The 20,751-nt window shown below is 54.7% G+C and overlaps 7 protein-coding genes across 7 annotated transcripts; 4 read left to right on the top strand and 3 right to left on the bottom strand.

Annotated features, from left to right (window-relative positions):
- Positions 1–900: 900 nt before the first annotated feature.
- Positions 901–2,989, top strand: J4E79_007222 (uncharacterized protein; the record flags this gene model as incomplete). The annotated part of the gene is made up of 3 exons (XM_049356089.1): positions 901–976; positions 1,032–1,342; positions 1,388–2,989. 3 exons carry the CDS (start codon positions 901–903, stop codon positions 2,987–2,989), a joined length of 1,989 nt encoding a protein of 662 aa, XP_049209543.1.
- An 872-nt stretch (positions 2,990–3,861) lies between these two features.
- J4E79_007221 (uncharacterized protein) lies at positions 3,862–7,077 on the top strand (the record flags this gene model as incomplete). The annotated part of the gene is made up of 2 exons (XM_049356088.1): positions 3,862–6,288; positions 6,340–7,077. The coding sequence occupies 2 exons, from the start codon at positions 3,862–3,864 to the stop codon at positions 7,075–7,077; spliced, it is 3,165 nt and encodes a 1,054-aa protein (XP_049209542.1).
- A 676-nt stretch (positions 7,078–7,753) lies between these two features.
- J4E79_007220 (uncharacterized protein) lies at positions 7,754–8,821 on the bottom strand (the record flags this gene model as incomplete). Its single annotated transcript, XM_049356087.1, has 1 exon — positions 7,754–8,821. The coding sequence occupies one exon, from the start codon at positions 8,819–8,821 to the stop codon at positions 7,754–7,756; it is 1,068 nt and encodes a 355-aa protein (XP_049209541.1).
- Positions 8,822–9,429: 608 nt separating this feature from the next.
- J4E79_007219 (uncharacterized protein) lies at positions 9,430–11,010 on the top strand (the record flags this gene model as incomplete). Its single annotated transcript, XM_049356086.1, has 2 exons — positions 9,430–10,120; positions 10,172–11,010. 2 exons carry the CDS (start codon positions 9,430–9,432, stop codon positions 11,008–11,010), a joined length of 1,530 nt encoding a protein of 509 aa, XP_049209540.1.
- A 430-nt stretch (positions 11,011–11,440) lies between these two features.
- On the bottom strand, positions 11,441–13,986 carry J4E79_007218 (uncharacterized protein; the record flags this gene model as incomplete). Its single annotated transcript, XM_049356085.1, has 2 exons — positions 11,441–13,912; positions 13,966–13,986. 2 exons carry the CDS (start codon positions 13,984–13,986, stop codon positions 11,441–11,443), a joined length of 2,493 nt encoding a protein of 830 aa, XP_049209539.1.
- Positions 13,987–14,221: 235 nt separating this feature from the next.
- On the top strand, positions 14,222–15,132 carry RPL7_2 (60S ribosomal protein L7; the record flags this gene model as incomplete). Its single annotated transcript, XM_049356084.1, has 4 exons — positions 14,222–14,235; positions 14,283–14,391; positions 14,457–14,623; positions 14,673–15,132. 4 exons carry the CDS (start codon positions 14,222–14,224, stop codon positions 15,130–15,132), a joined length of 750 nt encoding a protein of 249 aa, XP_049209538.1.
- Positions 15,133–16,764: 1,632 nt separating this feature from the next.
- J4E79_007216 (uncharacterized protein) lies at positions 16,765–20,311 on the bottom strand (the record flags this gene model as incomplete). Its single annotated transcript, XM_049356083.1, has 6 exons — positions 16,765–16,833; positions 16,902–17,750; positions 17,839–17,855; positions 17,924–18,563; positions 18,748–19,978; positions 20,040–20,311. 6 exons carry the CDS (start codon positions 20,309–20,311, stop codon positions 16,765–16,767), a joined length of 3,078 nt encoding a protein of 1,025 aa, XP_049209537.1.
- Positions 20,312–20,751: the final 440 nt, after the last annotated feature.

The following is a 20,751-nucleotide window of genomic DNA, read 5'->3' as shown; positions in this document are numbered from 1 at the left end:
CAAACGCCTCAGCAAACGCCTTGGGATACTCTAGCTCTAACATGGGATCACCAGCCGTTGTTGTCATACACCTTGAACGTCAGCAGTTGTTGGGGAGTATGACGCAGGTGCCTCGGTACCAGATGCATCCGTCTGCCCCGGATAGTTTCGCAAGCACATCGTCGGGGTATTTTGTAAAGTCCTCGAGCAACACTACCTCCAGCTTAGCGTGCATTCCTGTCCCGGGTGGGGGCCGCCGTGATATTGCGATGACCCTCGATACGAGCGGGTTTTGTAGCGCATGGTGCAGCACATGCGCGCCGATGCGACCAGTGACACCAGAAACTACGATCTTGAGCGACATGTTGGTAATAGGATATCCGTATCCGAGAGGCAAGTTTTCCAGACTTTGTCAACAATGCGCGTGGCTTTTCTAAGTGCGTTCGAACACGGCGGAGATAGGCCGCATAAGCACTGGTCGCGTTGTGCAATCATCCGTCGGAGCATCCCTGGAGCCGACATGTCGATAATCCAAAATTGCGAACTTCTCAACACCAAAGTACCTATGAAATCGAGGACTGCGGATAAGAGCACACTAAAAGCATCAAACACGAGTATATTCTACCGTACCCGTTCAGAGATACGCTTATTAAGGTGGCCATATCCTCGGGCGAGCCTCCCTTGCCGTTACCAAGCGCCGGAGCTGTATGTTTACTAAAGTAGAGCAATTCTCGGCATCCGTTGCGGACGAAACCCGGCCGGCGGTCCGACAGGTCAGCTCCACATCAGCATTGCCATCGCAACACCTTCACCCCGCTATGAAAGTAACATGGCCGCCCCTATCAGGTATAGGCCTGTGACAGGAATACCAGATCTCCATAAATCATACCATCTTCATCGTTTGTTGTCGCCAAGACTATCATGGAATCATTGAGTAACGCGAGCAATACTTCTAAGAAACGACCTTCGAAAAGTCTACGCCGGGCATGCTGGGAGTGTAAGACTAGGATCCGTTTACACATTCTCTGGACTACTTACTAAGGATGCCACAGGCAAGAAGCGCAAGGTTCACGGGAATGCGAGCCAAACTACCCTCAACTCTTCCGCCATCATGGACAACACCGGATCGGATCGGATAGATGACGGGAATCCATGCTCGAACCACATCCAAGAAAGGCTGTGCAAACTGGAACAACTTTTTGAAAGATTCGTGTGTCGTAAAAATGCCACCGCAGGCGCCGCCACTACTGTGCCGCACAGCCCTGCCCTCACTGCCTCAGGCTCTACCGAGAAAGACATCAAACCGGATGTATCGGAACAGCGTAGCGATGCGTATAGCACTTCCTCACTGGCCGATGGGATCGTAAGTCGAGTCTATTCGTCCTACCGCCCACACTAACGCTGTCAGCTTGGGGCGCAAACATGGACTTCAGCGCCCTCTCTTCGTACTTTGGTCAACAAGTCAGATAGCAAAGGGCAGCCCTCAGGCTACGACAACAACCACCGAACCCTAGCCGCCTTGTTGCCATCACAGCACGATGCAGATATCATTTTCGAATCGTCTAACGGGTGGATGATCTTAGAAGGCATCTACCGGGCGTCGAAAGAGATATATGTTAACAACGACTTGCAGTCATATGCTCTGTGTATGCAGGCTGTCGCACAAGAGCGACCCATCATCATCGCTCGCACATTGCTGCATCTGGCAATCTGTATCAACTCGCTCCCACCCGATTTCGACCATTCGCGCCTCTCGAGCATCTGGAACATGGAGGTGACAATGCAAAACTATGTATCGACGGTGACACTGTTGGTAACTTCCTCGGACGAGCAGATGATGACGTTGCATGGGCTTGAGACGCTTTTACTCCTAGCTCTCTACCATCTAAACAGTGCCTCGTTACGGCAGTCATGGCTTGTTGTGCGGCGCGGTCTCAGCCTGGCACATCTCATGGGATTTCAGCGCATCATTGCGCAGGACGACTCCAACCCCCCAATCCCAGCGATTTCGAACGCCAAGTCGATATGGCGCCACTTCGTTGACATTGATCGGTATTTAGGACTGCATCTCCGCCTCCCGTTCGGCGCGGACGACTATCCACTTCCAGCAGACGCCAGCCCACATCTGGTTCATCGGTCGAAACTCAACTACCTGACAAGACAAGTGGCGGAGCTTGATCGCGATGTCTCGCCACAGGCATATTCGGCAGCGCTGGCATTGGACGAGCAGCTGGAATTTTCCATGAAGGAGATGCCCAAGGACTTCTGGGAAGTACCAAATATACCATCGACAGCAAGGTCGCCAGAGTCTTTCGCCACACTGGAGCGACTGATGGTGCAAGTCTGGCACTTTGAGATGAAGCTATTCATCCACCTGCCTTACCTACTCAGAGCACATCTCGATAACCGCTACGAATACTCCAAAGTCACTGCCTTACAGGCCTGCCGCAACATCTTGATGAGATGGTTCGCGCTTCGCAACGCAAGCATCACCCAAGCCTGTTGTCGATTCGCCGAGCTATCAGTCTTCATCGCCGCCGTCACACTCACACTGGACATCGTCATCGAGCTAGGCACAAAAGACAAAGTCGAAGTAAAGAAGACCAAAGGAACAGACTTCGCCATGATATGTCGTCTCATCGGCGAAATGGAAAAACTGGCCAGCGCCAGCCCACGCGAAAGAATCGCAGCACGCAGCGCTATAGTACTCAAGAAGATACTCTCCTCACTGGACCCGAGCAAACAGCCTAGTGGCAAAGTCCGCCATACGATACCTTTCTTCGGGACAGTGGAATTGGAGTTTATGAAGCTGCCCATACGCCCGGTTTTCGATATTGATTCTGACGCGGGAAAGTTGATGAATGCTACGGCTACGGGTCAGCATCTTCCAGTGTTTTCATTCATTGATAATTCGCTGTGGCCGCCGGCTGGTGAGGATGAGGATCAATGGGATATTGTCCTGTTTGATGGGCTTGAAGATCGGGATACGCAGGGCAATTGGGTGTTCTGATTTTGGTACTTGGAAAATTTAGTCTGCACAGGGACACAACTTTGCTGCATGCTCTTTGCTCTTCGCATGCTGCCCTGCGTATGCACTCAGTAGCGCAAAGGTCCCTGCGGCGTCTTGTCTTTGTTTTTGTTGGAATATGTTGTGGGCACGAGCGTATGGGCAATAACCTCTCGCACAAGGGCCTACCTGGCGTACTTTGTTTGATATCCTCTTAGCGTAGCCTATGTAATATTTTTAGTTTGGTGTTGTTTCTCCTGCCATGATATGCTGAGGGTGGCGAATTGGCACAGTGCAGCGGGGTAAAGGGGTTTCAGTAGCAGTCGCACAGCAAGCGCGGATGATGTGATTATGGACGCGCACAGGCGAATGGAATTGGAGTGTCGTGTCTGCCAACAGGCAAAAGCAACGCGCACTAGTGTCGCCAGGTGATGCACCGTGTTGAGCTGGCAGAGGGCTGTCGCGGCAAGGCTGAGGGAGGGACTGCAATGTGCCGCTGGCTGATAGGCTGGTTGGCGCCGGCGTGAGGGTGAGGAGGGCCGAATGCATATCTATCAAAGTCTCAGCTTGGCACGTCAAGTTTCGCGTCTTTGAGGTGGTCGCCGGCAGCGTTTACCGAGTAACAGTGAGAATGGTACTGCTAGTCGCACCTGGCTATCGGTGAGGCACAAAGATCGCCCGGCGACGGCAAACGGATCGCCTTCATCTTGGCCTAAGAACCCTGGCCTGCGACCGACGGCTGGCCAAGCCATCTCACACGACCATCTTCGCTTGCGCGACACGACTCAACGCGCTCCACCCGTGCATGTCGCTGCTCTCTCCTCCCCGGGCGTGATTGTGTAGACACCGTCACCGTCACCCACCACCCACGCAGCATGAGCACGATACTCCACGGCGGCCACGGCGACTTCGGCGCCTGCACCACCCGCCATGGCGACAAAGCCGCGACGACGCACACCGAGACGATAGCAGCGAGCCACGCCGCCGCACCAGGCGCCGCCCTCAGCCTGTTCGAGTCCATCATCACCTCGTACCCGCCCATCCTAGAGTCGCTCCTCGCCCAGATCTCCACCGTCACCCTCCTCGAACTCTACCACACATCACGGCACTTGCGCCACTTCCTGCAGCAGTACCCCCTCGCATGGAAGACGCTCTCCTTCCGGCTGCCCCAGCCCGCCGTCGCAGTGGGCTCGCCGGGCAACGAGACGCCTGAGAACCGGGAACGCCAATCCAAGGCCTACTCGCTGAACGCCCTCCTCATACAGACCATATTGCCAAACGGGTCACGATTGACCAGCCTGGACCTCTGCAACACGGCCGTGGCTGGCGTTTCGCTCATTGGCGACGTAGTTGGTCCGCGCAAGGACACCCTCCAGCACCTGTCGGTACGCGGCTGCAAGAACGTCTCCATCAAGTACCACATCGTGCCCTTCCTCGAGCCCTACACACTCAAGGACGCACCCTGGATAAAGAAGGACCTCGCTCTGAAGAGCCTATACACCTACCGCTGTCGACACCACCGCCGGCGGCCCTATCTGCCCTCGTCCCTCATCCGGCGAGACTCCGATTCCGATCCCACCCACCAGCTCATCGAGATATGCCACCAGTTGGGGATATGGACAGATACAGCGTGGTGTCCGACACCGGGCGGCAGGTGCAACCGCAGGAAGGACTACCACGCCGGAAGAGCAGGACCCCAGAACATGGAAGTCTGGGTACCCTTTGACCGGTTATGGCGATCGAGCAACCGCATTGGCCCGGTAGAAGGCACGACAAAGCTGGGCGAACACGATGGCAGATTATGGGAGATTGCCGAGACAGGGGAGGACGGCGAGCCACTCGGCCCCGAAGACGGGAACTCCGCCGGAGAAGGCAAACATGTCCCGGTGCACGAGCGGAGGAGCCACACTGCCTTTGTTGAAGAGGTCAAATGCGCTCAATGCAACGATCCCATCCTGGAGCGATGCGAGTCGTGCAGTGTCCGCATGCACTGCATGGGCTGCAGGAAGACGCTCTGTGCGAGCTGCGCCTTCAACAGACCGATACCGAGGAAACGGGTCAAGACACGGCACTTCGCAAACCTGGCCTTTGGCAACAGCAGCACATTAGGCGGCACACTTGGGCACGCGTCAGGGTCTTCTGGACCACTGGAAGACCGGAGTCAAGAGGAGAAGGCCGACCAGAATCGCTTTTGGTGGGCCCCAGGCGCGAGCCGGTCACCGAACCTTATGAACGAGGGTGCACAGGATGATGACGACTCTGATTCCGAAGACGGGAACAACGGTATGCCTGTACCACCTGCGAACCGCGAGCCACCAAAATTGAACATGCATTGGTGCTGTCTTGAGCCCATCTTCTCTGGCGGAGGCGGTATTGCTGTTCTGGGTACTGGACTGGGTGGCCGAGGAGCGGATAAGATACGCGCAGCGCCTTTACCTCGCACAAAGGAGTATGAGGATCCGGACTTCAGCAACACACTTCGACCCGTGGACTACGTCCGGGAGTTGAAGAACAACGGCCTGTACGAATATGTGCTTGGGGAAGACGTTGATATCCTGTCGTACCTGAAGCAAGACTCGCTTGACCTACAACAACAAACATGTCCGAGAGGACTATGTAACGACTGCTATCGGAGCTTCCGGTGGAAAGTGTCGTGTCGGGCTTGCAAGAATCCCATTTGCAAGGAGCATGATTTCAGGGCGCTCAAGGTCCGCAAGTGTGGCTACCGGGACCTACATACGGAGCGGGATCATGTGCGGTCACACAACGAGCCGCCACAACGCCTCGTAATACCCGAGTTCAACCCAAATCGGGCCAGTACACCGGATCCTGAACGTACACCTACAGCATCGTCATCGCATCTAGACTTTTACTCCACAGGTGACAATGAGTCTGAATCCTCCGAGACACCCATGTCTCAGTCGCAGATTATGGTTGCTCCTCAACACTCGTCCATCGACATGTCGACAACAACATCCTTCAATTCCATTTCAAATCCCGAGCCTTTCCAGCTTGCCACCTCGCTATCGTTTGTTCCCATCAGCTCTGGGCGTCCGCGTTCCTTCAGCGTGTCTGGCGTGCGCGGTCGACCCACCAGTGCTTGGCCACCAAATTCGCAACGCGTCCCTATAAATCACCCCGTTACAAATCCTCTTCCCCTACCGTGCAATCCGCGGCATCCCGTTCAGTGGAGTGGTTGTGGTGCATACTTTTGCCAGTACCCGAGACCCGCAGGAGATGTCCGACCGCAGTGTCCAGCAATCCTCAAGGAGTGCTCGGAGTGTGCAGTTCTTGTTTGCGATGTAAGTTTACTACCAATCCCTGATTATGACAGATCTCTAACATGTCATTAGCAATGCGCGTCGTCGAATCCAACTTGCACATGCACCTTCTGCACCGTCAACTACCACTGTCCGACATGCACACACAAACCCAACGTCCGTGCCAAATGCCGGCTTGAGGCGGAGATCAAACAAAAGAAAGAAGAGCAACTTCGTGCCATCGCCAAGCAGAGGAAAGACAAGGAAGAGCGCGGGCAAGCAGATGAGCTGGCTGGACAGATGTTCGAGTTTTTCACAACAGTCTATGATGAGAGCACTGTCAACCCGACCATGGATAGCCCCTCATCATATGCACACGAGCTACCCATCCCAAGCCCAGACTCTATCACCGTGACAACAGAATTCGGTGTCATGGAGGAACCCGCAAACCTGACCACCATCAGTGCGTCGGGGCCTTCGCCGTACCACGCTGCCTACGACCATTCTGACGATGAAGAGAACAACGTCGAGATGACTGAAGACGTGAACGAGGAGGTCGAAGCACTTCAACAGGGACTGGCACAAATGCACCTCACCCCCGTGCCCGGCATGAGCGCTCATATACTGCATCTACCGGTAGACGTCGAGGCTGAACACGTTCAGCATGACAACGAGGAGGAACAGACCGAGGAAGTCAACGATACCGGTGCAGAGGCGGATATAGACACCGATGAACTTGACGCAGGTGCCGAAAGCACCTTTGTCGATGAGTCCGGAGACGATACTCTAGGCGGCGGTATTCTTACGCCTACGACTACACTCACAGCATGAGTCGCCACTCAACAACTTCGACAGTCTATCTCAACACGCGAAAGCAACGCATCGCTCATACAGCTCACTTCAACAACGCATCTCCAACATCATCCACACGGAGAAATACCAAATTGCACTTTAACGGAGTAAACAAAGGCTAAGGAAACAAACTTGCCTCCACGGAGCAAGAAACGACGGAGGATCTATAGCAGGTGATACCCAACGGGAAGGAAAACATGGTTCGAAAATGGGAAGTTTAGTTACGCTTTACTGGGGCTTTTGCTGTTGGGGAAATGGGAGGGTATTTTACTGGTATATTGGGTGCAACTGGGACTGGAACTGGAGTAGGAGTAAGTTAGGTTGGTATGAAATGGTAAGGGAGGGATATCTGATGGGTATCTTTATGGTTCCGCATTGTGGCGTTTCTTTTTTTTTCAATAACTAGAGTATTGGGGTAGTTCAATGAGAGTTTTGGACGTGGGTTTCCTGCTAGAATTGGTGTATGGGTATTGGTGGTTGATTGTGACTGTTCCACCTGCGATGTGTTTCGAGAGCAAAAGGCGTGGTACTGACTTCGTCATGACAGCACCCTACATGCTTTCCAAGAGGGCAAAACACAGGACATCACAACCAAAACCGCATAACTTGGTATACATAATCATCATATCATATCATTTATCAACAGCCAGAAATCTTACTCCTTCTTACTCAACAGCACCTCCTTGACCACCTCAATAACCTGCTTAAACGCATCCTTAGGCGCAGCAACAACACCCTTATTCTCCCTCAGCGTCCTGCCCAGACCAAAGTTAAGCGGCTTGCCATACGCATCACTAACCTCACCACCCGCCTCCTGAACCAACACAACACCAGCCGCGTGATCCCAAATCTTCTCCTGGTACGTCTTGCTCACCGGCAGTCTGAGGTAAAGATCGCCCGCTCCACGCGCAATGGAACAGTACTTTGCTTGCGAATCCATGCGTACGGAGGGCTTGGTGATGCCGAGTTTGGATGCGATGGCGGCGTTGTCGCCTTGGGAGGAGTGGCCTGCTTCTACGGATTCGCAGAAGGTGGCTTGGGTGACGTCGGAGAGGGGTTTCATTTGTATGGGGTTTGCGGCTGTGAGGGCGCCGGCGCTGAGGGGGCGGCTTGTAGCGCCCTGGCCTTTTACAGCGCCGAAGAGCACACCTTTGCCTTCTTTGTCGTCGGCATCTTGTCCGGTGGTTGTGGTGAGGGGCGCTTGGTCGTCGACGGGAAGGTTGGGGCACCCGATTACACCGACGGTGGGGACGCCGTCTACGAGGAGACCGAGACAAACGGCGTATTGTCCACCGCGCAGGAAGCCTTTTGTGCCGTCGATGGGATCGAGAGCCCAGATACGGCCTTTGTTTCCGCCCTCGCTGTTTCCTTGGTCGAGTGCTGCGAGCATGGCGTCTGCGCTCTTGATGGGTCCGCCGATCTTTTCCTCTGCGCTGCTGTCGGAGAGCTTCGCGGCTTGTACGAGGTCCCAGACGAGGTCGCGGAGCGAGTCGTTGTTGCGGAGGTCATTGGCGTCCTCCTCGCCGACGACCTCGTCTTCGGGGAAGGCGTGCTTTATCGATGCGATGATTAGGGCTTGTGCGCCGAAGTCGCCGATTGTGACGGGCGAGGAGTCGCTCTTGGAGAGGGTGCCTTTGGAGTGGCTCGAGTAGACGGACTTTGTGAGGATGGAAGCGCGTTGGACGGCGAGGAGAGCAATCTCCAGTTCCTTTTCGTAGGCCATGGTGTGTATGCTTCGGTTTGCGTTCGTGTGTAAGTGTACGTGCTGTGAGGGACGAAGTGCGGCGGACGGGGAGAAGTGGTGTTTCAATTGAGAAAGACGAGCGACACTGCGAGAGAACAGCGATGGATTGACAAGTGAGATAGCCAGGATGGCGAGTGCGAGCAGGAAGAATCTTGATGGCGCAATTTGGGCGGGCATTGAACGCTAACACTAACAATCTTCAGCCCCTCCTTGTCGCTTTGGTGGGGTTCTGCACGGAGGTGGGTGGACGCGACGCAGCCGCTGGCCGCCGCTTGGCACTGCGGGCGGAGGTTACTGCATGGGGAATCGGGTCGCCGCCATGGCAACAACACTTTCATCAACGGCTTTCAACTGCTGTTAGTGCACAGACATTCGAGATTGCCGTCTCTTCTGATGAAGTGGAGCTTTCATCATATCTTTTCGACTGCGACTGATCGATGCTGAGTGAATAGACGGACCTGCCATTCGACTCGAGTGGACGTAAACAAAGATCGACATACGACTCTACGACGCGCGCATCCCAATAATCACACCCGAACGATCCGCCTTTCCACCCGAATCATCGCGGACTCTTTCACTCCGGCACCATGACTTCGACAGAGCAGCAGCCTGCGCTTGCGACCACGAAGCGGAAATTCCACAAGCTCCTCGATAACCTCACCGCAAGCAACTCGACGACTTCACTCGCGAGCACCCTCCAGGAATCAAATGCATCGACCGCGTCCCTCTCCGCGCTTTCGGAACCAGACAGCCCTGAACATCCGAACAAGCGTCCGCGCAGCGCGAACCTGAGCATGGAGCGCCAGAGAGGCATATCGGAGGGACAGGAGCGCATACGGCAGCTCAAGGAACAGCTTATGACCCCACGGAGGGAAAAGACAATCAAGGTCGTAGGAAAGACTGTAGTCACACCGAAAGCCTCGACACCGCGTAAAGCACCCAACTTCCAGCCGTACAGCCAGGAACACTTCCTCGAGCGACTAAAGACGTTTGCAGACGTGAGGAAGTGGACGACCAAGCCAGATGCGATCAACGAGGTCGAATGGGCGAAGCGGGGCTGGAGTTGCGATATCTGGAACACAGTAGCCTGCAAGGGTGGATGCGAGAACCGCGTTGCGGTCAAGCTGAGGCCGAAGCGGAAAGATGCGAACGGAAAGGATCTGGAGATGAGCGAGGATCTGGCTTTCGATATCGACGACGCTCTGATAGAGCGATACAAGGATCTCATTGTAGAGGGACATTCAGATGACTGCCTGTGGAGGAAGCGAGGGTGTCAAGGTATGAGGATACGCACAGTAGGACCGGTGACACGACTAACGACTCAAACAGAAGACATCTACCACATCCCCATCGCGTCACGCACCAAGAGCTCAGCCGAACTCCTCGACCGATACCGCTTCCTCAAAGCCATATCCGCCGATCTCCCCCTCCTCGAACACATCACCTACCCCGACCCACCCATCCAGCAAATCCTCGCCCGCATCCCCTCCTCCTTCTTCACATCCAGCGGCACACAACCCCCACTCTCCCCCAGCGACACCGTAGCCTTCGTCTTCGCCCTCTTCGGCTGGACCGGCGTCTCCGAATCGCGCATCTCCCTCGCAGTATGCAACCACTGTTTCCAGCGCCTGGGTCTCTGGCTCTCCTCCGCCACGCGCCTCACGGAGATGAGCAAGAAACTAGACGTACCGATTGAGAGCCTACGGCTTAACCTTCTTGAGAGCCACCGCGAACATTGCCCCTGGAAGAACGCCGATGTCCAAGCCAACGAAAAAGACAGTCCAATCGCCAACATGCCTGCCTGGCAAACCCTCCAATTCATGCTGCTCGGTCGCCACAAAGACATGCCTACCTCTGGCTCTAGCATGCAAACCCCGTCTAAACAAACACCACGCAAATCGCACCAGCAACATGCCAGAAACAACGATAGCGTGGACATTGGCAGTGAGCTCGAGTACCCGCGCGGCAGTTTCGATAGCATCGAGAGGCCGAAAGATGTCGACGAGGATGAAGACGGCGGTCTGAGAGAGAAATGGAGTAAACTCAAGGCGAAACTGAAGCGTAGTGCGAGTAAGAAGAGCTTGAAGAGTATGAAGAGTGGGAAGAGTGTTAAGAGCGGGAAGAGTGTTGCGACGAAAGCGGGGGATAGGGAGAAGGAGAAGTCTTAGGTGGGCTTTTTGAGGAGGGGGTATCGATTCGTGTGAGATTCTGTGTGGTTTAGTCTTGTTTCGATTGTTGAGCGCGGGTTTATGATGGGGAAGGGAAGGGATGGGGAGTTCAAAGCATGTTTTGTAGTTTTATTTGGTATACCCCTTGTAATACACGTTGTTGGAGGTCATGATCAAAGAGGCGATGAAGATGTTGAATGATCGCATCATGACATTCATACATAGATGTGCGTGATAGAGTAAGAAGCTAAGCTCCCGATGGTAACTAAAGAAGATAAAACGCCAACCCAAATGCAAACTAGATGATGAACCAAAGCCAAAATGCCCGAATAATGACTTTTACGTTGTGAAGAGGTGACGACGCCTAAGCATCACCCTCCATGTTCACATCGTCGTCTTCGACTTCAACCTTCATAGCGCCCTCTTCCTCCTAGTCGACCATGGCCTCGGTAAATTGCTCATCGTCACTAATATCCCCCTCATCCTTCACCTTGGCATCGTCCTCGCCTGCCTCTTCAGCATCACGAGCTTGCTGCTCCGCCTTGGCCTTGTCGGCAACATGGTTGATAATCTCGGTGTCCTTCTCGTTGAACAATCTCAGCAGCATGGCCTTGCGGTCATCCTTGTCGACCATGAGGTTGGCGCTGCCAGGATGTCTCCAGAGAGGAAGCACCATGCGGAACGGAATGCCCTTCTCGTCGTCCTTCTCGACGCGGATGAAGCAGCAGCCCACGTCCATCTGCTGGAGCTGCGAGCCGACTTCGCCGAGGCCAGTATCGCCCTCCTTAGGTAGCTTGGGGAACATCTCGCGGATGAGCTGGTGAAGGGTTTCCTTCTTCTCTAGCTTGACTATGCGCTTTCTTGCCCATGGCTCGAGGATACGGATACCCTCGTTTTGTAATCTCCATGGTGCTTGCGTGCGGTCCTGGTCCTTGATCTTGTGTGCGACGAACATGACGACACCGCAATGTATGAACTTCATGCCGCGGTCTTTGTTGAGTGTGAGGATAGTCCTGGCCAGATCAGAGGTGTAGTAGATCTTGTTGAGCGAGAGACCCTCCTTGTTCTTGACCATGAAGCGGTCGCGTGGGAAGCGATCGTCGATGCCAAAGAAGTTCATGATGGAGGCGATGGTTGCGTCGTCAGAGGGGAGGTATTCAAAGTACTCCTTGGCTTGCGACTGGTTCTCAGGCTTCAGGCGGGCAGCTGAGCCGTTAGTAGCAGGCTTTGCGTCTGGTGTTTGTGCTGCCTCAGCGACTGCGTCCTCGGTCTTGGCCTTCTTGGGGGCTTCGGTATCTTCATCCTCCTCCAGCTTACGCTTCAGGGGAGCCGTCTCAGAGGTCTCATCTGCAGACTCTGTCTTGGTAGCGTCGGCTTCAATCACGTTCTCAGCAGGAGTGGGGATCGATGATTCGGTGGTCGTGTCGGCGTTGGCGTGCGACCTCTGGGCCTTGGCCAAGTTCTCTGGGTTCTGTACCTGCGCAATCTTGATGTCATCCACCTTCTCAAGGATGGCGATGAAGAAACCGCCAGTATCTTGCAAGTGTGGGTAAACACGAATGCAGTTTTCAAGAGGGATGCGCTCCTCCTCGGACTTCGGTACAGGGGGGAAGCATCCGGGAGTGACCTTGGTGGAGAACTGACGTTCGGGCTCTTCGGCCTCGTACTTTGCCCTCGCTTTCTGGTATGCCTCCCAGTTGGTAAACATGTGAGCGGTCTTCTCTCCTCCGGCAGTGACTGACGATGTGTCGAGCACCTTCCACACGTTGAGACCGGGCTTTCGCTTGAGGTTTGGCAGGTGGTCTGAGCAGTCCACGAGTCGGACCTTCGAGTTACCACCGCAAGCCTCGATGGCTGCTGCGACGACAGCCTCGTTCTCCACGGGGTTCAAACTGCAGGTAGAGTACACCATGCGGCCACCCTTCTTCAGCATCTGAAGACCTCGGAACAGGATGCGCAGCTGGAGTCCGTGAAGACCAAGACCATCCTTAGGCGTCCACTTCTGCCATACGTTCGGGTTCTTGCGGGCTGTTCCGTCACCGGAGCAAGGCACATCAGCCAGGATCCTGTCGTACTTCAGGTATTGTTTCCTCTGGCCGTCGCTAGGTAGCTCGATCGAGGGGAAGATGGAGGCGTCGTGTTGAGTTACGATAAGGTTGGGGAAGTTGAGGCGCTTGACCTGGTGGACCAACATGCCGGCGCGCTTGTAGTCGGAGTCGTTCGCGATAAGGAGACCTGTTGAGCGCCCGTCGTCGCTGTAGTCACCGTCTTGACTAAGATCGACCGACTCGCCGTTTGCTACCCGCTGTACGCGCTCTTCCTCATCACCGTGAATCATCTCAGCCAATTGTGCCGACTTGCTTCCCGGTGCTGCGCACATGTCGAGGACTACCATGCCTGGCTTGACATCGAGAAAGTGTGGCGGTATCATGCTGACAACCTCCTGTCTGCTGATGTTTCCGGACGCAGCTTCGGCGACGAGGAACTTCTGGAAGTCGGCAAAGGGCGCATGTCGTCGAATGACCTTCTTGTGCGTCTTCATGTGCCATACGAGCTCATCGGGGAAGGCCTGGACTGCCTCGGGAGGCGAAACGGGCTTGCCTTCGAACTGCTTGGATGCGATCGCCGGGATGTAGCGCTGCTTGAAGATTTCGCGCACTGCGAGGGCATCGGACTTGGTGCCAGTAAAGCGGAAACTGTTTGGCAGATCGGTCTGGAGAGCCTTCCACATCTCCTCGAACTCTACTTCTTCCAAGAATCCTCCCATGCGATAGTAGCTCTCGAAGAGCTCGTTCTTGCGCTCAATGGTGGACCATGGCTCTGAGCGAGTATCACGTCCTCCACCACCGCCGCCGCCGCCGCGACCTTTACCCTTGCCGCGAAATGGTTTGCGACCACCGCCCTATGGAAGTCAGTGGGCGTTATCTATGTGTGGCGCATGCTGTGTCTACTCACGCGACCGCCGCCTCGTGCCATTGCTGCGAGTAGGGATAGGTAAAAGGTTGAATTTGCAAACCTGCCGCAGCTGTCGCAAGTTGGTAGCTCTCAGGAAAATGTCGATAGCTTCGAGAGGCGGGCCAATAGAGCGGGGCATTAGCGCTGCACTCGATCTTGGCGCCCACACTAGCGCCCGCACATGAATTTCGAACTGGGCTACCGAACTTTCTTCCTCCAGCTTCCGACAACAACAAGGATACTAACCACCAGCAAAATGGCCCGCTCATCGTGAGTATACCGATCTCAATTCACCGCAACTCAGCTAACAAATGCAGCGTCCCCACCCAGAATGACATCGCTGTCCCCGAGTCGGTGCTCAAGAAGCAGAAGGCCCACCAGAAGACCAGCGACTCCCAGGCCGCTGAGTTGAAGAAGAAGCGTGAGGTATAACAGTCTCCCAGAACCTGCGCAAGCAGATAGGAGTTCCACAGTTGGCTAAGATTTCTTAGGCCAGCAAGCAAAAGCGCGAGGTCATCAAGGAGCGCGCCGCCAAGTACACCCAGGAGTACGCAAAGGCCCAGCGCGATGTCATCGAGGCCAAGCGTGCCGCGAAGCGTGACAACTCTCTCTTCGTCCCCGCCGAGTCCCGCCTCGCCTTCGTTGTCCGTATCAAGGGGTATGTTGCAGTTTTCTACATCTGCAAAATCTTTCACTAACCCGCGCAGTATCAACAAGATCGACCCCAAGAAGCGCAAGACCCTCCAGCTCCTCCGTCTTCTCCAGATCAACAACGGTGTCTTCGTCAAGCTCACCAAGGCTACCAGCGAGATGCTGAAGATCGTCGAGCCTTTCGTCGCCTACGGATACCCCAACTTGAAGACCGTCCGCGAGCTTGTCTACAAGCGTGGTCACGGAAAGGTCAACAAGCAGCGTCTGCCGATCACCGACAACGAGCTCATCGAGGCCAACCTCGGCAAGTTCGGTATCACCTGCATTGAGGACATCATCCACGAGATCTACACCGTCGGCCCCAACTTCAAGGCCGTCTCCAACTTCCTCTGGCCCTTCAAGCTGTCTTCCCCCACTGGCGGTTTCCGCACCCGCAAGTTCAAGCACTTCATCGAGGGTGGTGACCTTGGTAACCGCGAGGAGTTCATCAACCAGCTCGTCAGGCAGATGAACTAGGCTGTTGTGCTTTTTGTTCAATGGGTGGAGTAAACGGTTAGCTTCAAAACGATACCATGAAGATCACGACTACTGGTCGCCCACTCCTCGACGGAGGATGGAGGGCAGGCCGAGCCACATGCTCTGGTTAGCTTAGACAAGTCTTCTGCACATCAGCTGAAGGAAGAATTCAAAAAGTTCATTCCAAAAAAGTCTATTTCATTCTCGATCGATTTGTATTGTGTGGATTTTGATGTCGTGCCACTAATAACTTTTGACTCGTTGACTCAGTACCCCATGTCAAACACGTCGTCCTTCTCCGCCCTGTTCAAATCTTCCTGACTTCGGCTCTTTAAATGCCACAGCTCCCGTAAACGATTCAGACTCAAACGTTCGACTCGCCATTCCGATGAACTTCGTTGCTCTATCTCGGCTTTTTGTCGAGAGAGGAGTCGTGCCAGTGAGAAAGGGTTTGGTCTGTAGTGGACGACCATGTAGAGACACATGATTGTTTTGGGAAACGTGTTGGGCTTGGGAGGACGGCGAATCGGGCTTGGTAGCGTTTTGCGCTGGGGTGAATGTGGTGCTTGTATGTGATGGGGTTGGATTTGGATCTTGGTAGTGACGTGGCGACCAAAGAGACAGTAATGATAAAACGGTGTAAACGGGAATCATGAATTGATAGGAACGTCAAATAGGGTAAAGTTGTGCATGTGGTAGTAAGCAGTGAGGTGATGCTCATACGGATATGAAAGGTTACGTGGTAACATGGATATGAGTCAAACACGCCCTTATGACTTATGACCCTACACTACCTGACTTCAGCTCAACATAGATCAAACTCTGGGATATTCCATGAGCCCGAAACTGAGATGGTATCTGGGCATGGTATGGCATGACTGCGAACGGAGACGGTAACTAGGTATGGAAGGAATGCGGAAGAAACATCAAGGGATGCGAAAGGAAGGGAGGAGAGAAGGAGAACAAAGACCCGACTAGAAGGTTTCTTTGACACGGGTAGGCGGGTTGTTTTGGAAAGTCGCAAGCATCTTTGTGGAGAGGGTGCGATTCCGATTGCGCGCCGTTGTCGTGGGTGCGGAGTAATATGTGTGTGTGCGTGTGTGTGTGTGGAAGGATTGGGGAATGGAGGAGAGCAGCAGGAATGAAGTTGCAAGGGCGTGGATGATCATGGCAAAGTAAAGGAGGTTTTAGTAACTTGGATGAAGTCTCAAAGGATTCCAGGGTAGAAGTATGATACCCGCATGTCCCGGTGTGGTGAGTCTTTCGGTTCTCTGGTGTGCGCGCATGTCAACCTCATGATCGCTTCGATCACTACAGTATTCGACAATAAACACACAGAGTGACAACCCGAAATGTTTTATGGATTGAAAACATCTATCATACAGCCATCCATACATTCATCGCCATCCTTCTCATAACGGCGTGGCGCCTGTCGGAGACCGCCGCCTTCCGGCTTATCCAGCCCTGCCCCCACGTCCGCGACTGTGCCGCAGATCTACAGAAGGGCGGGTAAGAACAATACCCGGTATCATTTTACTCGATACCATCAAGTACAGTAAGCCGACGGGCAATGTTATTCCCGGCTCTTCCATCGAGGCTGAGAGCCGGTTCTCGGAACACCAACACCAAGATCTACATCCCAGTCCCGCCTGTGCCTCCTGGACCAAAGAAAAATCCGTCGAAAAGATCCAAGCCGTTGCCCTGTTGGTCATTGTCAGCAATTGTACTTCCACCGTAGCAAATAGTAGCGACAGTGAGGGGGAACTTACATCACTCCAATCATGTGTCCCATCACCAAATCCCATTCCAAAGCCTATACCTACATCTTGCAGCCCACCACTTCCTGCATCAGCGCCATTACCGCTTGCGCCCTGCACGGGGAAACTGTCTAGGAAATCTAGATCAGAGAACCCCAAATCGGGATAACTGGACGTGATATTCTGTGAGAAATTGTTGTAGGGCACTTGATTGCTGATCTGGTAAGGCGATGGCATTGAAGGGTTGTTCGGCGGCGAAGTAGAAAAGGTATTTTGCTGGTTCGGGCTCGTCATGTTTGAACTTTGGGCGAAGAAGTTATTTTGTTGCTGCTGCTGTTGGAGGTGGGGTGTGCGCAGTTGGGGAGAGATCTTTAGATCCGCTGTGAAGGGCTGCATTTGAGACTCGGATTTCATGGGTGGGGGAGGGGGTCTCATGGCGTTGACTTGGTTGCTTACGCGGCTGAAAGACCGTTTGTCGGTTTCGTCGTCGGAGAAGAGGTCTTTGAGATTCATGTCGAAGCGTGGCATGGGTCGACGCTGCTGCTGTTGTTGCTGTTGGCCAAAGAAGTTGGCTGTGTTTCTTGGTGCGTAACCTTGCATGTCGGTGTCTGACCTAACGTCTGCATCGGCTGCAGATGTGTATCCATTGTTTGGTGAGGTTTGTGTCGGGTACTGCTGTTGCTGCGGAAGTGACCGCAGAGCTTGCGGCCCGAAGCCGGTGGTGGACATGCACATCTGAATGGTCGCTTTGCTCATCCGATCGAATGCATCGCGACATGCTTCTGCAGGCGGGCACTTGTCGATCAGGTCACCCAGCACGGATGTCGCGGCAAGGACGGTGAAGTCGACGTCGTCAAGAGACTGCATTGGTTAGACATGTATGTTACACCAACTAAACGTATCCACAGTAGAACGGAAATTCGGACCGACTTACCAATAGACTGCGTACATGAACGCTGTGCCACACTGCGTAGAGGAAGGATATACCTGCAAATGTCAGCACTGTGGATACCGGTGAAGATGATGAAGCTTACCAGCCATGAAGAGATGATGTGTCGCCAAAAAGGTGTAATTGACAAGATGGACGCGGTGCAACTGCCGATACAACTTCAAAACCTTCTGGCCGGCTTCAGCTACCTTGAGGAAAACGAGATCTTCGTCTTCGCGCTCCTCTAGATTGCTCATGGAAGGACTGCCCATGTCTGAGCCGGTATTGCCCAGCTCTTCCTGCAGACCAGAGGGCACGACCAGGCTCTGTCGGTACAGCATAATCAATGCTTGCCAGTAGTTGAGCTCGAGAAATAGTGGCGAGAACTGCACGCCGGCATCAAGCTGTGTCGGCGCAGAGTCTTTCCATTCCAGTAACCGTCTGTCGATATCTACGCGCCACGCGCGGAACGACTCAAAATTGATCAGGAATGGCGAAGGCAGCTTGGTATGCATGAACTCATTGCTCTGATTGGCACCACTCGCTCTTGCCTGCTGTGCCTGCCGATGTTGTAGGACTTGCAGAATTTCAGACTGCAGTAGTCTCAACCGGAAGTAATGGTGGGCCACAATCTTGTATGTCGGCTTCTCTTGATGCACTGGCGGTTCCAGGAATCCTTCCTTGGTAATGTAGCGATCATCGAGGAGCGAGGGGAATTCGGTAGTTACAATCTGGTCTGTGATACCCTATGCAGCTGTTAGTCACGCATCGAATTTTGAGAGCACGAGACCATGTTGGAAAGTCGGTGTCGAACATCCCGATCCTCGACACGTCCCCCGGTGAAGACTGCCGCACATGCATGCGGGATCGTGACATAACCGACATGATCGGTAGTACCATACGAAAATGAAGACCCAGGAAAGTACTTACGAAAGGTCTGCCAACACACGTGCTGACCAGTCTGTCCAACGAGTAGACGCACCACCACAAGCGTCTCCGTAGGTCTCTGACCCACTGTCTGCGGCCCCTCTCCTTTGCATCTATTTTCGAAGGGTTCCCGCCGCTGGCAGCCGTCGTGTTCCCGTTACCCTCAGTTTTGAAGGCCGCGGTTCCAGCAGACTGGTCTTCCGCACCCGCCCCGTCGATACCCACGCCATCCTCGTAATGCAACCCTAGGTCCACTCCAAGACGGACAGCAACGCCCACAATGTACCACAGCCCAGGGGCAACGGGTCTCAGCAGCGCAAAGCCCGCGAGTAGTAGCACAGCTTGCAGCTCCTCCAGGCCACCGCCGAAGCCGTCGGGACGGTCCGCTGCGGGAGAAGAACCCAGGAAATTCTCTAGATGCACAATGGCGGATGCGTGGTACTCCTCGGGCTGGTGCTGGTGGCCTGCAAGTCGCCGCTTCTTGCTACTCGGTGGTGATGACCGTGATTTTGTTGGTGAGCGCCCGTGATCCGACGTCGGCGAGCCCTCAGAGTCGGAACTGCCCAGGATAATGCCAGCGCCTATGGCAAACACGATGTTGAGCATGTACGACTCTCGTGATGTGCGGTGCCGTTCACCGGAAGCGTACACACGCTCAAACATTTCCATAAATTCGCCCCGATGCAAAATAGGGATTTGTGGGTTTGCGTGCTCAAAGTACAGCTCAACAAGACGCGACCCGAGCTCTCGGTCTGGGAAGGGCGCCTGCCGTATGGTAGGTTTAGTTTGCAGGCCAAAGAAGGAGTCGCGCATCGAGGTGCCGCTGTCCACGACATTGCTCGTTACTTTGGCGCCCCGATTGCTGCCGCGCTCGGAGGAGGAGCCTGATACCGAGCTCTTGACGGCAGCAAACACGACGCGGGCAAAGGATATGCCGGATGTAGAGCCCAGATATCGCGGGTCACTGGCGCCTTGCACCGAGACCATTCCGATGTTGGACACGAGCTTGGTCAGCTTCTCGCGATCGTACTTGTCGCTCTCCTCCTTGGCCTGGGCAGCCGAGGGTTTGGTATTGCCATTGCGTGGCGGCGGCGCGGCGGATATGGGTCGTGGTGTGGCGGCGCCATTGGAGGCAAAGGCCGGGTTGAAGTCGTCGGGCTCTTGGAAGGGGATCGAGTTGTCGCGCAGGAGCGACTCGAGGTAGGCGATTCTGGTTTCGCAGTAGAATACATAGCTGTAGCGCTCGTCAGTCGTAGCCGAGGCGACTGCCCATAGCTCCCCTCGTAACTGCGTACCTGCGCGGAATCTCACGCTTGGTGATGGGGTCGTAGCCGACGCACTTGACGCCGGCCTTGTCGCAGGAGGCGCACGAGGGCAGGCGCTGGTCGCAGCGGTTCTTGCGCAGGCGGCAGCGGTTGCAGGCGCTCACATTGCGGAAGGAGCTCGACGACGACGAGGCAGGCGCGGCGGGCGAGGTAGGCTTCACCGTCGACGCGGGCGAGTCTGAGGGCGAGGGCCGGTCGCCGTCATGAGACGCCTCGTCCAAGGAGCGCTTGAGGCTGCTCATCAGGGCGCATGGCAAGAAAGTCCGCAGGGTTCGGGCTAGTGAAGCTCGCGCACGTCTGGCGTCTATTCTCCGAGCTTCAACTGAACGGGCGGGCAGCTTTCTTGCTCCCCCGCACTCTGGATCAGGACGTCAGCAACAGCGACCACTGCGGGCGGCGTGGATAGGGCTGCGGATTGCGATTGCACGGGGAAGATGTCTGCCATTCTCCCAGCGGGACGCGGTAGTCGTCGCTTGAGAGTGGATGGCTAGCTGGTCGGCTACGGGCCTTATCTCTCCAGCGGAAGATAGGCGTGGGCGGAGTGTGGGTGCGGCTGCACGTCATGCTCGCCATGTGGGTAGACGTCTACTTTGCCATGTGCTATGGGGTGCGTCCAGCATGAAATTGTTCAAGATGCCATCTTCCTCCGCTCTCACAATGGCGTCATCGCTCAGCTACACAT

Source organism: Alternaria viburni (assembly GCF_023758015.1).
Source record: "Alternaria viburni strain BMP 2772 chromosome Unknown scaffold_15, whole genome shotgun sequence".
NCBI classification, from domain to species: domain Eukaryota; kingdom Fungi; phylum Ascomycota; class Dothideomycetes; order Pleosporales; family Pleosporaceae; genus Alternaria; species Alternaria viburni.
This window is presented reverse-complemented; position numbering and strand designations above follow the sequence as displayed.